The 17,932-nt window shown below is 41.9% G+C and overlaps 1 protein-coding gene across 1 annotated transcript in view; it reads left to right on the forward strand.

Moving 5' to 3' along the window:
• Positions 1-10,559: 10,559 nt before the first annotated feature.
• The window catches only part of SLC12A3 (solute carrier family 12 member 3), a 49,789-nt gene continuing 42,416 nt past the window's right edge, over positions 10,560-17,932 (forward strand). The window contains exons 1-4 of the mRNA XM_075838684.1: positions 10,560-10,883; positions 14,338-14,460; positions 16,278-16,353; positions 16,434-16,529. Of these exons, the coding sequence (XP_075694799.1) occupies positions 10,587-10,883; positions 14,338-14,460; positions 16,278-16,353; positions 16,434-16,529 (592 nt within the window). The 5' untranslated portion in view covers positions 10,560-10,586. The remainder of the gene's footprint in view (positions 10,884-14,337; positions 14,461-16,277; positions 16,354-16,433; positions 16,530-17,932) is intronic.

Below are 17,932 nucleotides of genomic sequence, written 5' to 3' on the forward strand. Positions count from 1 at the left end.
ATCCCCTTAAGGAGGAGTAGTTGCCCTGCTGTGCAGTACCTGAGTGGACTCATCGCCAGATATTGTTTGGGTCACTAAGTAGATGGCTACTGCAATGTCAGAACCTAGTGGAAAGCCTTACTGCCAAACAATCATCAACATTATTTATGCCTGCTCTAAATTCAGCGCAAAATGTGTGGTCAATGTTCTTGCTTGTGTGATGCATGCCTGCCTCCTGGCCAAGCATCTGTGGCCCCGCCATCCCCAGCATTACCCACTCCTGGTACTGTGGGGACTGAACTGGATTGGGCCAATTCCCTTTCTAGGACCGTCAGTGAACATCACACAGTCCATGATGGCCATCTCTGCTCACCTATCTAATCAGCCACATCTGGACTCTTCGTCTATGTCTTCCTCATGTGGTAGATCCTAGAAGTGGGCCAGGTTTACCCGACTGACATCGTTTTTCTTCACTCCCCTCTTGATTCCTCCCCTTCCAGAGAGGCCTTGTCAGAAGGGGAGCTTTCTGAATCGGATCTGGATGAGAAAAAAATCCTCAGTTATCCTCTATTGTGGAAAGTCTTAATAATACGGTCCGTGACACCTTACAGGTCACAGACGCTGTCTATTCATCTGTCTGTTTATTTTGTTCAGCGTCAAAGGTCGCAGGTTTTTTTTTACTGCTCATTCTGAGCTTGAGTGGAGTGGTCTGTAAGGAGCGGAAACTTCCTGACAAAAAGTTTTTTTTCACTCTAGCCGGTTAAATGTTTATGTATCCCTTTCCAGAAAAGGACTTTTCTAAAATCGGGTAAATCGCCAGCGGTGGACCCTCCAGTCTCCCGCCTGGCCAAGACTACTACTTTACCTATGACCGATGCAACTTCATTCCACGACCCCATGGATCGACATGTGGAGTCTTTTTCCAAGTCTGTCTTTGATGCCACTGGTTCTGCCTTGCGTCCAATTTTCACTACGTGGGTTAGCAGAGCTTCCACTCAATGGGCTCCACGATTCCGTCACGGTCTCCTCCTCTAAGCCTCTCAGGAAGAGGTGGTTCATCTTTCCCACTACCTGTCCAATGCGACAAAGTATTTGTGCAAAGCATCTCTCGAGGCGACTTTTATTCTGACATGTTCTTCAGCTTCTATCGTCTCTATCTGCAGGACATCCTAACTGAAGAGTTTGTTGGTCCACAAACAAGGCATCCAAAAGGCTGATCATTCCTTTTCAGGTTCCCATCTTATTGTGACCCGCCATGGGTGGAAAAAGTACTCGTCTACCACAGAGTCAAACATCACGCTCTTGCCAAGAAGACATCCTCGTTTTCAGTCCTTTTGTGCGTTCACCAGCCCTCTGCCTTCCAGATAGCTGTCCCACCAGGACTGGAAGACCAAGCCTTCCTTCAAAGTCTGTCCTTCCTGGCACCCTCAGTTTTAGACTAAGACAGGGGTGGGCTAACCAAGATCCTCCGCCTGATGGTGCGCACCTGTTTGGTTCAGGTGGGGGGCAGGCTTTTGCACTTTAAGGGACGTTTGGCTTTCCCACATCTCGGCTGTCTTGGTTTAGGAAGTGGTATCCTCGGGATACAAAGTCTAATTTACAAGTCTTCCTCCCAAGCATTTCTTCCAGTCCGCTGTTCCACCTTCCAGAGCGGCCGCCTTTTTTTGGGCAATAGATTCTTCTGTTTCGTCATTGTAAAGGATCTGCCAGACACAACTTCTGTGTCGACGCCCATAGGTAATCAGTCTGCACCTACTTCTATGTCTGTGAGACTGACTCCATCTTCCACCACCCAGGATGGCAGGCTTAGGAGTGGGAGAGCCTATCACAGCCTGGCCAGACGGAGCTAGCTCCCGCCCTCTGTCTATTTATACCTGCCTTTCCTGTTCCTCCTTTGCTTGTGATTCTTCTCTGTTTGTTTCCTGGCCCTGCTGCAGCTTCTTGAACTACTGATCCTCTGCTTGTGATTGACCTTGGCTTTTCTGACCACTCTTCTGCTCTGCGTTTTTGTACCTCGCTCATCTCCTGGTTTGACTCGGCTCGTTCACCTCGCTTGTTGCTCACGGTGTTCCCGTGGGCAACTTCCCCATTTCCCTGGCTTCTTTGTACCCTTGTCTGTTTGTCTGTCGTGCACCTATTGAGTGTAGGGACCGTCGCCCAGTTGTACCCCGTCGCCTAGGGCGGGTCGTTGCAAGTAGGCAGGGACTGAGTGGCGGGTAGATTAGGGCTCACTTGTCTGTTTCCCTACCCCGACATTACAGTCATCGTCCCTGTACCTCCAGATCAGAGGCTTTTACTCCTGAACGCGTACCTGCACATCCCAATTTGTCAATCCCACCACCGCTTTCTGCACTTTGCGGTGCCATTACTAGTTTGTGGCTTTCCAGCTGGAACTGGCAACGGCCACGCTCGTTCTCACTAAAATTCTGTCTGTGGTGATGGTGCTCCTTCGCTTACCCCCTACCTGTATGACATTTTAAACACGGCTGTTCTGTGGATACCTTGACCCGATTTGGTTGAATTGTGAACCACTCCAAGTCTTGTCTGTCCCCCTCCAAGACACTTTCTTTCCTGGGCGTGACCTTCCATACTCAGTCCCCCGCCAGCGCTATAAAAACCTTATAATCGGTGCGACGGGGGATGTATATTAGCGAGTGTACCCCCATACTGCAGCGATTATACTGCTAATAATTTTCGGTCCGCACATAACTCCTTTTAAAGGGGTTGTTCAGGGTTAGAAAAATATAGCTACATTCTTCCAAAAACAGCGCTACACCTGTTCACGGCTTGTGACTGACAATGCAGCTGAGCTCATTTTGAAGTTAATGAAGCTAAACTGCAGTACCACGCACAACCTGTGGACACAGGTGTCACTGTTTTTGTAAGAAAGTAGACATGTTTTTTTAAGCCTGGAAAATCCCTAATGTTTTACACAAAGGCTCAGAACCCCTGGCCACATATCATGATTGCAAAGGATCACTCACTCCTGAAAGTCCTTAATGACTATAAGTGTCCTATAATGTGACTGGTAAGAAGATCTTTATCCAGGTACGTTATGAAAGGTACCTATCTCTTTAGCGGGTTGGGTTGATATGAACATTACAACCTGTGTACAGATTTTTTTTCTTTTTAATTACTCTTTGTAATGTATCACTGTGTTTCACTAAAGTCTATGCCGTAGGTTATATTAGCTGACCATTTGAGTAAAGTAATGTTCTAGTTTTATCTACCCTTGATCTCTGTAAACAATTTCGCATATATATTTATGCAAGTTGTTGGAGCTGCAAAGATGCATTCCTTGACCAGCAAGCGTGATTTACAGACTTGACTGAAGTGCCCTACAAGTGGATTTGTGATTAAGTACAAAGTGCACAGTACATTGTTTTAATATTTGGAAGCCGAGTCTTTAAAATAAAAGAGCACCAAAATGTTGCAATGTAAAATGTCACATCACTGATAGGCTTGTGCCACACACCAACAAAAGGCAAAAGATGACGCCTTATGGTTGGCTAAATATCATTTCCACCTACAATCAAAAAGTTGTTGAGTTGTCCCCCTTCTGTCAAGTTGTTAAGGAGTTACATCTTTGCAACACATTTTTCTTCTATTGATCAATGTAGCAATTTTGCAAAGTTTTACTTAAAAATCTTCTACCAAGTTGTTTAAACTCCAAATCAGACCTATATGTCTCCATGGTTACAGACTACAAACAAACCATGCATGTAGTCTGATCCTGCAGTCATATTTCCTTCCACCTGTCCCCTCCTTTCTGCTAAGATTCTTGACTATACATAATCATGATGTACGAGACAGATGACATCCATATCCCTAATACGGACAACCCCTTTTAAATAGCATGTAAACTAAAGCTTACAAATCCGTGTCTTGAATCGTGCTTTCTTTTCCTTACAAGTTACAAATTCTAATACGCCATTTTGTAGTTATATGTTTCTGGTACAGCTGAGTCAGAGCAAAAATATCTAGCTGTCTATACAACCCTCATTGGGGTTCAGCACAACGTATTTTCAAAAATCCTGAATGGTAAATTTGATTAGCTGTGCAGTGATAGAATAACCGGGAATTCATTGCCGCATTTAGGAGCCCGGTTACAACACTTATGTGACGCCATTTAGGAAATGTTAGGCATTTTCAGCTGTCACTGAGAAATGATTCAGTGGAATTTTTAAGGGGTATGTATAATTGAAACCAATTTTTTGTTTGGGTAAATTCACACAGGGCGGATATACTGCGTAAAGGTACGCCGCGTATCTGCCCCGGCGGCCGCAGGGAATTCCGGACGAAAAACCGCAGAAAATTGTGGTGCAGTCTTTCGTCCAGAATGTCCACTGCGGAAAACCGAAACGGAAAAAAACACTCGTTCTTAGGCCTCATGCCCACTTCAGTGTTTTTCTTCAGGGTGCTAGCCGTTTTTCTGACAGCTAGCACCCTGACCCATTCATTTCAATGGGGCCATGTACACTTCAGTTATTTTGACGGTCCCGTTGCACCGTTCCGATCCAAAGTAGAGCATGTCCTACTTTGGTCCGAGATTCCGTGACCGTGAGGCCCATGCAAGTCAATGGGGCCGTCAAAAAACGGAAGGCATCCGTGTGCCGTCCGTGTGTGACGGAGCCGTTGCCTAGCAACGGCCGGGCGGGCAGAAATACATTACAGAAATATATTACACTAATCGTCAGCCACTTGTCTCTATTAATCACTGATAGAGAAAAGGGGCTGCTGATTAAAAATAAAATAAAATGCCGTTCATACGTACGCGGTCGTTGTCTTGGTGACCAGTCCCTCTTCTTCCTCCAGTCCGACCTTCCTTTCTGATGCGGCAGCCTGTGATTGGCTGCAGAGGCGGTCACGTGGGATGAAGCGTCATCCCTGGAGGCCGGCCTACTGGCGTCATCCTGACGTGCGTGACCGCCACTACAGCCTGTGATTGGCTGCAGCGGTGACATGGATGCAACGTCATCGCTGGAGGCCAGACAGGAGGAAAGTAAGTATGAACTTATATTATTTTTTATTTTTTTTATTATTTAATTAAAATTGTATTTTCCGAGCGCCGAGCATGATACTGTCCAGGGTGCTGAAAGAGTTACCGCCGATCAGTGCAGCCCATTAACTCTTTCAGCACCCTGGACAGTACCATGCTCGGCGCACGGAAACACGGAGTGCACACGGGAGTGCACATGGCCGCTAAAATGGGCACACGGATCCGTCAAAAACAGCCGTGAAAACGGTGGTGGAAGTGTGCACGAGGCCTTACACTCTGACGGCCTGCAGACCGGCCTCGTGGGAGGACGTTTTATCTCGTGTGCCAATCACAGGCTGCAGCAGTCTCATGGGATGAAACATCATCCTAGGAGGCCGGCCTGGACGAAGAAGCACAGAATTCTGGGTAAGTATAAGATTTATTATTTTCGTTGTTTTTCGTTTTTTACGGAGGAATCGCAGATTTTCGTCTCAAAAATCGCAACTTATGCTGTTTGTTTTGCAGGTTTTACTTCCCCATTGTATTCAATGGGAAGACCAAAAAAGCACAATTCCACAAATACAATTGATATGCTGCGGATTAAAAAAACGCACTGCGGGTCAATTTCTGAGCGTTTTTTCCCGCTTATCATTTACGCAGCGTGTGGATAAGAATTCTTCAAATCTCATCCACTCTGCTGCTACTGTATTATGCTACGGATTTTACAAAATATATTGCAGAAAATCCACAGTATTTATGCTGTGAACCTGGCCTTCCAGTGCATGAAGAAAAACAAAAATGAGCCAACTTTGCCCATAGTCTTGGTACAAAAAATACCCTACCATTTTGTGTGTGCAGGTCCTATGCAGACCTATGTGTCTCCATGGTTACAGACTAACCATGTGTAGAGTCTGATGCTACAGTCATACTCACTTACATCTGTCTCGTACTTGCTAACATACATGCGGACTCCGCACGACCGAGTATTATATGGTCGTTCATTTAATTTTTTTTCTTTATATGTCCTCAAAACCATATTTAGATCTATAGTTTCCAATTAATTCCGGGGCTGTATTCTCTGGATGTGTACTGCTCTGATGCTTTGGTCAATATTTGCTTTTTCAACCTAAAAGAAAAGTATTGCAGTGTTCATCCTTCGTCTTTACCAATATAACGGCGTGTTCCCAGCACGAGTAAAGTTAATTCTACCAGCCCATAAAATTCCCCTCACCCGGAGGGCAGACAATACACTTTTTCCATTAACTTTTCAGGATACTGCAAGTCATTGTAGTGTAACTGATTTACCCTCTGTCTCAATTGCTCTTGATCAAGATTTTTATCTGTATGGCCAATTACAGCAGCATGTGACCTAAAACTTCAATCATTTTAATGAGCATTGCAATCTGTTGCCTTGAAAATTAAAGTTTTGACCCTTTGTAGAAAGTTTTACAGCAGATCTGTTGGTTTATTTTGTATTGTGTATACAGTACGGCACTCAGTCAGAAGTAAAAGGGGATGTTCGCTTTGTACCAACCCAGATGATAAGATGATGACGGGATGTCCTGTTGTTGGGACCCCCAGTGATCAGCTGTAATCTATGGGGGAACCCAGCAGCAATTGTTCGATTACCCTGCAGTGCCACCACAGGGGAAATTAAGTATTACACCGTTCTCATTTAAATCAACTGTCTGTCCATGTAATCTACTGACATGCTGTGTCCTCCAGAGTAAGAGACGCTATTTGTAGCTGCTGTTTACGCTAGCTCATAGATGAGGGTCTTGAATGGAAAAAAAACGAAAGTATTTGAAAATGGGTATTATAAAACCCCTTTAAGTAGTTGAAGTCATGTCTAAAAAATCTGCATCGATTTAGAAAGGTCTCAAGTGAGCTTTGCGTCTGACATTAAAACCTGGAAATTATATGAAGTTAAAGCGGTAAAGGATGTCACTGTAGCGCCATCCAGCTTCACACATGCTGAATAGCATCTAAATCAGAATATTAAAGGGAACCTGTCACCAGAATTTCATCTATTAAGCCAGAAATACCTGGTGGTAGTGGGTGAAAATTCATTTTTACGTAGCCTATAATAATCTTCTAAGTCGGCTCTGTACCTTTTGTATTCCGCTTTTTTTTAGTGTTCTAGCGCCGTATACTAATGAGCAAAAATGAGTTCTATCTTCATTCCTCAAACTTTTCATAGTTCACTCCGACTCCTTTCTTTTGATTGACACATGTGTGCTATCTCAGGCAAGATTTCGTCATTCAGGGCGGGCCAGTTTTCGGCGGTGCGCGGGCGTAAGAAGAGGAACGAACGAGACTTATTTTTTTAGCATAAAAGGCACGGACTGTTTGCAGACCGTTATTTACGGTCGGAGGAGGAGTTTAGGAGAGGGGATAATGGCAATGAAATTTTGACAGCAGCGGCCAGAAAGGGGTGATTAGAGTTCAATAGGTGAAATGCTGGTGACAGGTTCCCATTAAAGCATTTCTATTATCTATAGTTAGTGAATCAGGAGACTAAAGTTTTTAAAAAAAAATTAACAGTCTTGAGAGGGTATTGTAGTGCAAGTGTCGTGTAAGGATAGGGGGGAAAAATCATTTAAATGTTCAGATGGTTTTTATTTTTGAATAAAACATTTTGGAATAGCGGTTTAATGTTTAGTAGTGTATTAACTCTAATTTCCCGTTCTTATAATATCTCCCAGTTAATTATAACGCTGCGCTCTAGCCTAAGCAGTCCTAAAATGTGTGGACCACTGTACAGTGGTGACCACGTTAGATATCCATACTGCTGTGGATCCATTGTTGGCACTCACATGGATAAGAAGGGTTTGTGGGAAGTATTCATATGTGCCGCCAGGGAGATCAGCATCTCTAGTTCCCTTGGGCTGGAATTACTTGTATTTTTCAGTGGTGTTTTTTACAACTTTTCTTTTACACGGCTTTCACAAAAAAGTTGTGTTCAGTGTTACTATAAAGTCTATTTTAAAAATGATTCAGTGTTTTATTGGAGTTCTTATTGTGTGTGATTGTTTTATGCGTCTTTTCTACATTTTATACATTGTTAAATATGGTATGGTATGCTTTTGATCGCACATCATTGGTGGAAATGAAAATGTGTCATTTCTGGTTTGAGTGCTGGATAGGTCCTGTTCACACCTGGGTCGGTGTTTCAGTTCTGCTCTGTCAGAGGAGCAGAAAAATTAAAATACCGGAACCGGCGGATCAGTTACATGATAGACACCATCGGTGCCCAACGCAACCCATTGACTTTAATGGGTTCCGTCGGATTTCCGTAATGGTGTCTGTGGTTTTACCAGATGCAACAGCGCAGCATCAATTCCGGTATTTTCAGTCCTATCTGTGACAGATGCCCCTAACAGAGCCTCCAATGCAGATGTGAACAGGCCCTTACGTAGTGTAAATACCATGCTATACTGCTTAATTCCTGATGAACAGACGGGAACGGTTTTGAAACGCGTTGTATATCTAATGTTCACCTTTTATTCTTCTTGATGGTGGCAGCACCCGCTGTATTTCTGCTTTTCCTTTCCCCTGAATCATTTGTTTGGTAGCCCCGAGTCCACCCTTTGGAAAACTCTGATTCTTACATGCTACATAGTGTTGTGTCTGGTCATTGTACAGCCAACTCCGGTGAGCGAAATTGTATTGGTTTGCACACTATTTATCCTGGATTTATTGCACTATGGAGAAATAAATCAATTTTTGTATACCATTTTAAAAATGAGAAATCCTACATACACAGCCTTTGTTTTGTGGTGTTTTTGGGCTCAGAACCTTTTTTGTCAAAAAGCAGCATGCTCCAGGGATAGCGTTTTATCTGGTATTTTTTTCCATAGACTTCGCTATAGGACTTCAAAAATTCCTGTATAAAATGTCCCATAAAAAAATACCATTAAAAATGCGTTTTTTACATGCACTTTAAAACACTAAAAAGGAAAAGTGTGTGTGGAGGAGGCTTTGCACACATCAAAGCCCTACTACTGTAACCTATTACTATACTGCTTCATATGGAGTCGTCATGGAGTTGGTTGTATATACCGTTAATTATAGACAGTCAAAAACAAAATGAAACAAAAAAGAGAATGACGAAGATGAAAAGACAGAAAGCAATTCACCCAAATGACATAGAATTAAAGAAACCAGGACTGTCATTTTGCTTTTCTAATAATAGACAAGTGCTCTGGTTAATACAGCCGTGTATTGTGCTAGTAAAGGATGTAAAAAATGCTATGGAAATGTAACTTTATATAATAATCCTGGGTATTTTTGGTGACTACCAAGGGGAGGTATCCACCGCAACCCACTCATGGACCATCTTGTCAGCCGAGTTCCATCTACTTCTATAATATTGATACAGGATCATGTATATCAAGGGACTCCATTTGGCAAAAGGTAAGAAGAGAATTTAAGCCTTCAGTAAGAATCAATTTATCAGTCCTGTGTGAGTGAGACTAGTTGATCTGATGAATGCGATAGTGAATCTCTCGCCAGGCAGTGACTTTAAATGGCGGACGTTTGAATGATGATCTTTAGGTCAGGATCACACAAACCGTTTTAATACAGTTTTTATAACAGTTATTGTCTCAGTTGTTTTAGCCAAACACAGGTGGACACCAGAAATTAGAGGAATCTGTATTTTCTTTATATCTTTACTTCCTTTTGGATCTACTTTTATTGGCTTGAACAATGGAGTCAAAAACTGCATCAAAACGGTGTGCGTGTGATTCTGGCCTTAGGTCGCTGTGGTAATTCAATAACGGATGTGCCATAGTAGTGAACAGGATCCTATAAGGTCTTACATAATACTGTGCTGTGTTTACGTCAAACTATGGTGTTTTTGTTTTTTGTTAACTTCAATGGGATAAAGTTCAGCATAAGGCCAGGACTACACCTAGACATTTTGTAGCGCTACTGATTGATTTCAACTCTTGAGTAGCAGATGTGGTCCACAAGACTGCATGCAACTCGATGTATTCATTTGGACGGCAATAGTTCAAATCAATCAGTTGATGATCATCAATATCAATCAATATGTTGACTATCATGGGTGCAGTCATTTTTCTGAACTTCTCAGATGTCTGTCACGTCCCAGCCTGATATGGTTGCTTTACTTGGGACAACAGATGTAGTAGATAAGAGAGGGCACTGGTCCTATAAGATGGTAATGAATAATCAGTTACTAAATTAAATGGACAAACTGAAGCCAGGTAGATAGCTATTCCCTTGTTAATTGATAGAACTTCTTTATTTATCAATATTGACTACCAAATATTTTAACCTACAAAATGTTGATACAAAAAGAACCCTGCAAAAACAACATGTTATACTATGACATGTTAAGCGGATGGGGCAGTGGTTACTTTTGAAGGCTACTCCACCCCTTCCTCCGTGTGGTTTCTTATCAGTTCTCTCATCTCAATGTGTTCTCAGCTCACTGAGCAACTTTCTTTGGCCTGAGGCTGTGACATTTTAAGTTGAAGCATCTAATCGTCTCTTATTCTGGTTAGTGATTTTCAGGTTTGGTTTCTACTAGTTCCACGGAGTATAAAACCCTCATTCCCATTTTAATGGAATAAGTTCCCTGAAACGCCAGTCCGGTGATGAAATGGCTGAAAGCAGAGATGAGACCACAGTAGAGAGCACCCCATCCAGTGGCAGGTTCACCATCCGCTCCTTGGTCGGCACTGAGGAGAACACCAAATCCCAGTATGGACAGCAAGAAACGGCATATGATACCTTCAACCCCAACAACCTTACCCACTCCAATACCTTTTACATGAGGACGTTTGGATACAATACCCTTGATGCCGTCCCAAACTATGACCACTATGCTCATACTGAGGTGTCCGGAGAAGTAAAAAAAGTCAGACCAACTTTAGAGGACCTTCATTCCATCTTAAAGGTGAGATCCACACAGAGCTGAATAGGTCATTTCACTTTTCTAGGCTGCATTGTGTCCATTATATCAACACGCCAAAGTAACTATATATATATATATATATATATATATATATATATATATATATATATATACACACCAGTAGAAATATATATATATATTTGCCCAATACAAACACATATATCCTTTACCATCCTGTGTGCTATCTTCTACATTGAAACCAACTTTTATCATTTTCTTTAAAATTTACGATTACTATTATAATTTGTACTTTGCACTTTTTTTTTTTGGTACTATTCTAACTTTCTCCTCCTATTAGTTTATCTAATCTTTCTCTTCAGCTTATCTCTTAGAAGATGCTGATTCACCTTGCAGGGATCCAGCTGGTAGTGAATCTTCAGGGCAATGCTTCCTGGGAAAAAGTATGCAAAATAGCTCTCCTCCATGAGGAAGAGAGGTCTCTCTAGTGCCACCTATCGGTGACTAACCTGTAAGTCAATGTCTGACCCTTTATAGAGCCTTGAAACATTTCTCTTCATTCTGAAGCATTTTTTGAGCTTACATAGTTATTCAGGCCCAGCCCAGACACTGAGACCATCCTATTAGCTTGTCCCATATGCTCATTGTCCAGTGGGAGAAAATAGCGTTCAAGCCCTCTGTAGAGAACAAAAACATGTAACTCCAGGACTTCTACTGGCAAACACCCTGTCACTGCTCTCTGGAGTGCTGTGGCATTTGTTCACCAAGAAAGGGAAGATTCTTTTCTTTCTTTGTATTTAGAAACAGGCGTTCTAAGAACCCCACGTGACTTGAATGCCGTTTTTGTGCTCCCTCTGCAGAGATACCTGTTATCTTTGCTGCCAGTGATTCCATTGCTTCCAAGGTCCTACTCCTGTCTTACAGTAAATATATGCCTATTATGTCTCTGTGTATTCTTCTGGGATCTAGCAGTTGTGTATACTTAAGAGTTTTCCCAGAATCGACAATTATCACCTATCCACAGGACACCACCGATCGCACGAACAGGGGGCCAGAACCCCCCCCCCCATTCCTCCTTACTGCACCAGAATCTTGAATGAAGCGGCGGTCGAGCATTTGCCCGACGCCACATTCATTGTCTATGGGACAGACGGAAATAGTGGAGTGCTGTTCTCAGTTGTTTCCGTCAGTTCCATAGACTTTGAACCGCGGCAGTGGCGAGTAACGGGAGGTTTAGGACCCCCGTTCCCATGATCGCTGGTGGGCCCCTAGCGATCCGAAACGTATCACCAATTTTGTGGATAGGTGATAATTGTTGGTTCTGGGAATACCCGTTTAACTGTTGCGGCATATATTATATTTTTATAGTTTTGGATAATGCAAAAATTACTGTAAACAGATCTCTCCCTATAAACCATTTATGCAATTTGGAGGGTGTAACTGTTGTTGACTAATCTATGTATATAAGCTGCTTCAAAGGCTGTATAAATTGATTATTTTAAAGTTACAAACAAGAAAACTCATAGGGGCAGATTTATTACGATTCATACGCCAGTCTTAATATAAAGATCGCTGGAGTAAGAAGCACCTAATTTATTGGGAGTCGCACGCCTCTTGGCACCTATCTGGCTGTCTGTGCACCTGAAAGGGAAATCTATGCTAGCTATGAGCTGACGTAGATTTCCATTATAATTTATGCCAATTTCTGTAAATTACAGTAAATGTTTTGGGTTGTGCCAGGCCACAACCCTTTCACTAAGCCCGCCCACTTTTTGGAAAAGTGGTGAAGGCAGCCTAAAAAAGCCAAAAGTGGCAAAATTGTGACACTTCTACACCACATATCTGGCGTAATAATTCTGCCCTATAGTTTTCATATAGACACAAGAAAGGGAGGATACAATGAAAAGGTAGGGCCAAAATAAGTACTCTTTCCTGCAGACCCTGAGTCAACCACCTACCATCCTAATAGACAGCATGTTCTTTGGTTTGTATATATGCTAGATGCTTCGTTTTTCTCCAGTGCGTTGCAGAGGTTGTAATGTAAACTCAAATAAGTTTGTTAGGAAACCTTAGCATGTTTTATTTAGAATTTTATTTTGTACAGGAATAATGTAGGAGCCACCTTGTGATATGAAACACTGCCCCCTTGTGGTCACATATAAAGAAAAATGCACAATATCTGCAAGGAAATACTGTTCTGGCGGTTTATTTATCTTCAAAAATTTCTGAAAAAATAAATTGAGGAGGATAAATTAGATTATGTATCATATATATATATATATATATATATATATATATATATATATATATATATATATATTTATTGCAATGCAAATGAAGCAGCTTTGTACTTTTATTGTCAAATATCTACTGTTACCCCGTTTGGTCCGCCGTTAACGTGATGACGCATGCCAAAAAGACTCTTCTTCCACTGTCGTCATGCACACATCACCCCATAATTCTGTGTGCGGGTATGTCTTCTCCAACGTCAATATCAGTGGGCCGGCCATTCAGCATATTCATCTGAGCATGCGCCTATCGGCTACCCAGTCGCATGCTCAATTTACCTTACCCATTGCGCCCGTGCCAGATCTCTGTTACAGTGAACTAATAGAGGCGCTCACTATTTGCAGCGAATATTGACTGAGCATGCGCTTATCACAAATTTTTAAACGCATGCTCAGTCCTTTTTTCGTTACAATTCTATTTTACATCTGTAAACTTGAGAGAGAAGAGACACCAGCGCTATGACATCGCTGGAAACTAACGCCGACCAGAAGTGAAGGAGGTAAATAAACGGACTCGTTGGAATTTACTATGGAAGACTTAAGAATTTAATCAAGTTAGGATAAAATGTATTTGGGAAATGTATGGATGCGTTTACAGTGTGGTCAACAGTTTCAAAAATTGGGAAATCATTATCAGAAAACCCCTATAAACATTTGGCCGCACCAAAAAAAAAAAAACACATTCAAAACAATGTGTTAATTCAATCTATTAAAAGTGATATTTCACTTATATGCGCAGTCCTTAGACCTTTTAAATGGCGCAATCAGATAGGAAACCACGTGCCTTCTGACAGATTCCCTTTTAACAACTTTATAATTTACTCTGTGTTAGAATTCCTCACTGTCTACAAGATCTCTGCTTGCGGTCAGTGACCTTTTTCCAATAAATTCTTGCTCTCACAGCTATTTTTTAAAATGCATTTGGGTTAAGTCAATCAATCTGAAGTCAGGGCAAGGGGAGACTTGTGTTGCGGCTATGTGTAGCAAACTGAGGATCTCCTAGGCTGATACATTGTAACAAACCCGAAGCTATTAGGGGTCATGGGGGTGAAAATACTTTTTCACAGCGCTATTAAGTCCATTCATTTTTTCATGTACTTATAGTATGGGATATGCAGCTATAGAGTCCGCTTAGACTTGGAGACGATCATAAAAGATTATATGTAAACTCATACATTTTGTCTCCGCAGCAAGATCATCTGCAGCCTCCTGTGTATGAAGCCAGTAATGACTCTCCTGATGGAGAAGCTGAGAATGTGGTGGAGAAACCAGAAGGGGAACCTGTCAGATTTGGGTGGATAAAAGGAGTAATGGTAAGTTCTAAATAGAATAATGATCTCATGTTTGTTACTTGCTGCATATTCTACTTTGGTATTTTGTATTTTATGGGTAATTTCGAAAGTCACTTTTATATTATCTTATCGTTACAATAAATTATTGCCCGGTTCTTATGCAAGTTGCACTGATTTGTGCATGCTGATAGTTCTGCTGGGCAACCGTGGTGCCCTGCATCTTAACCCCTTAACGATCACCCATACATGTTTCTGTAGAAGCTGCTGAGTGACTTTATTCTGAAGCGCTGTTACTGAGAATAGTGTAGAGAAGACAGAAATGTTTTTTATTTCTTTTTATTTCTGGCTTAAAGAGGCTCTGTCACCAGATTACAAGTGCTCTATCTCCTACATAATGTGATCGGCGCTGTAATGTAGATAACTGCAGTGGTTTTTATTTTGAAAAACGATCATTTTTGAGCAACTTATGAGCAATTTTAGATTTATGCAAATTAGTTTCTTAATAGACAACTGGGCATTTTTTACCTTTTGACCAAGTGGGCGTTGTAAAGAAAAGTGTATGACGCTGACCAATCGGTGAACAATCAGCATCATACACTTCTCTCCATTCATGTCCATTTGCATTAACTGCACAGCGTGATCTCGCGAGATCATGCTGTGCTGTCACATACACCCACATTAACTATACTGAAGTGTCTTGAGAGTGAATAGACATCACCTCCAGCCAGGACGCGATGTCTATTCACACTCCCGACACTTCGGTAAAGTTTCTGTGAATGACAGCACAGTGTTATCTCGCGAGATCACGCTGTGCTGTGTGAGTAAGTCCCACACAAACTTTACCGAAGTGTCGGGAGTGTGAAAAGACATCACGTCCTGGCTGGAGGTGATGTCTATTCACTCTCAGGACACTTCAGTAAAGTTAATGTGGATGTATGTGACAGCACAGCATGATCTTGCGAGATCACGCAGTGCAGTGAATACAAATGGACATGAATGGAGAGAAGTGTATGACGCTGATTGGTCACTGATTGGTCAGCGTCATACGCTTCACTTTACAACGCACACTTGGTCAAAAGGTAAAAAACGCCCAGTTGCCTATTAAGAAACTAATTTGCATAAATCTAAAATTCCTAATAACTTGCTCAAAAATGATCATTTTTCAAAATAAAAAACACTTGTTATCTACATTACAGCGCCGATCATATGTAGGAGATAGGGCACTTATAATCTGGTGACAGAGCCTCTTTAAGGGGCATAGCTATAGGGGATGCGAAGGCCCCTCTGCCACATAAAGAGACACCAGTATTATAAATGGCACATGGGAGGGGGAGGGCTTATTACAGATATTGCAGTGGAGCTAGGCGTTTTAAAGTTGTCCGATACTTTAAGAAATTAACATGGCTGCAGGGAGTGTTATAAAAAAACAAAACACCCATACTCTGTAAAATCCAGTGCCATTGGTTCCCACCGGTCTCTATTTATTTTGCTGCAGCGATGACATGCTGTGCATCCACATGACCGCTGCATCCAATCACTGGCCTCATCGGTGGCGTGCCCTACATGCTAGCATCTCCGCTGAGGTCAGTGATTGCAAAGGTTCATCCTGGCAATCTAAGTATCTATTCACATGTTGCTGTCAGATTTTCTCAAAACGGCTGTGTTCTGCCACGATCTCCCGAAAATCAGACCGCAGTATTTCTGCAATGTGTCAATAGACCCAGCACAGCTCTAACAATTCTCACTTGTCAGGGCCGTTTTCTAACTAAGGCTGGATAAAATGAGCAGTCTAATTTGCCCAGACTACGCTGTCATATTTCTTTTCTTATATCTTTCAGATCCGCTGCATGCTTAATATATGGGGAGTGATTCTTTATCTCCGACTTCCTTGGATAACAGCTCAGGCCGGCATAGGTCAGTACCATGTTTTACTAAGCTACATTTGCTCATATTTAATATTTTATGCATTAATTCTTTGCTTACTCTTCCTGAAGCACTGACTTGGCTTATAATCTTCATGTCTGTAACGGTCACCAGCATCACAGGATTGTCCATCTCAGCCATTTCCACCAATGGGAAAGTCAAATCAGGTAAAGTAATTCTATTCGTAAAGCATTAGAAAAGGCCCATAAAAAATAAATAAAGCCTCAGTTCTACGATCAGCCTTAGTAGACCGTATAAATAGGACTCTGGTAAATCTAGGAGAATGCGGAGAGTTGTGGTGAGATTTCTATCCATCGACAACTATGGCTGAGACCAGCGCAAAATGCGTCACATCTACACCAAATGAGATTGCATTTGTGTGGGGCACTAAGCTCTCAGCAGGATCTTTCTGCTAGCTTGTCATCAATTTTTATGTGGAGCCGTAAAGTGAAGATGTTCACGTTTTAACTCAAAGTTGTTTTCAGGTCCAACATTCTGAATTGATTAATCTTTTAATATCTCTTCTAGTGGTCATATATCTTTAGGGCATGTTCACACAGGGCGGATACGCTGCGTAAAAGCACACTGCGTATCCGCCCTGTGTGCCACACGGTATTCCGGATGAAAAACCGCACCAAATTGTGGTGACGTTTTCCAGTTGGAAGGTCCGCTGCAGAAAAACAGCACAGAAAAAAAAAAAAGGATGCTTACCATGGTGATGCGTCCCTCTGATGTCATTACGCTCTGCAGCCCTGGGATAAGGTTTCATCCCATGTGACCGCTGCAGCCTGTGATTGAATGCAGCAGTCACATGGGATGAAACGTCATCCCAGGAGGCCGGGCCTGGATGAAGAAAGACTTCTGGGTATGCATAAGATTTTTTATTTCTTTTTTAGTTGCGTTTTTTGCGGCAAAATCGCCACGATTCCGCCCAAAAAAAACGCAATATCTTTTATTTGTTGCAGGTTTTACCTTCCCATTTAATTCAAGAGGGAAATCCCGCAATAAATAAGCAGGATTTCTGCAAATACGATTGACGTGCTGCAGATTAATAAACCGCAGCGCATGTCAATTTCTGAGTGGTTTTCCGCTCAGCATTTATGCAGCGTGTAGATGAGATTTGTTCAAATCTCATCCACTTTGCTGCTACTGTATTATGCTGCGGATTTTCTGCAACTAAATCCGTTGCGGAAAAACTACAGTATTTTGGCTATGTCACTTATAGTCGTGCAAATCTATAGATAAAGAATATAAAGTTAAAGTTCTGGCTGATAGGAGCCACCTCTAGGGGGAGCTTACTGCATATACTGTAAGTTGTATGCAGTAAGCATCTAAGCTCCCTCTAGTGGTGGCTGCAGGAATCTAGATTTTTATTTAAACAGTACTCAAAGTATTTAAGAGCAAAGGTAACCTTGTTCAAAAACAATCAGTGGACAGCCCCTGAACTACATATTGTTTAGCCTTTTAGACACTCAGAAGTAAAATAATAAGATATCTGTTCTAAAACTAGCTGGGTTAATACTAGTGTGATCTCGTTTTAATGTGAAATGCCTTTTCTAACCCAACAATG

The sequence above is a fragment of the Rhinoderma darwinii genome, chromosome 9 (assembly GCF_050947455.1).
Source record: "Rhinoderma darwinii isolate aRhiDar2 chromosome 9, aRhiDar2.hap1, whole genome shotgun sequence".
Classification (NCBI taxonomy): Eukaryota; Metazoa; Chordata; class Amphibia; order Anura; family Rhinodermatidae; genus Rhinoderma; species Rhinoderma darwinii.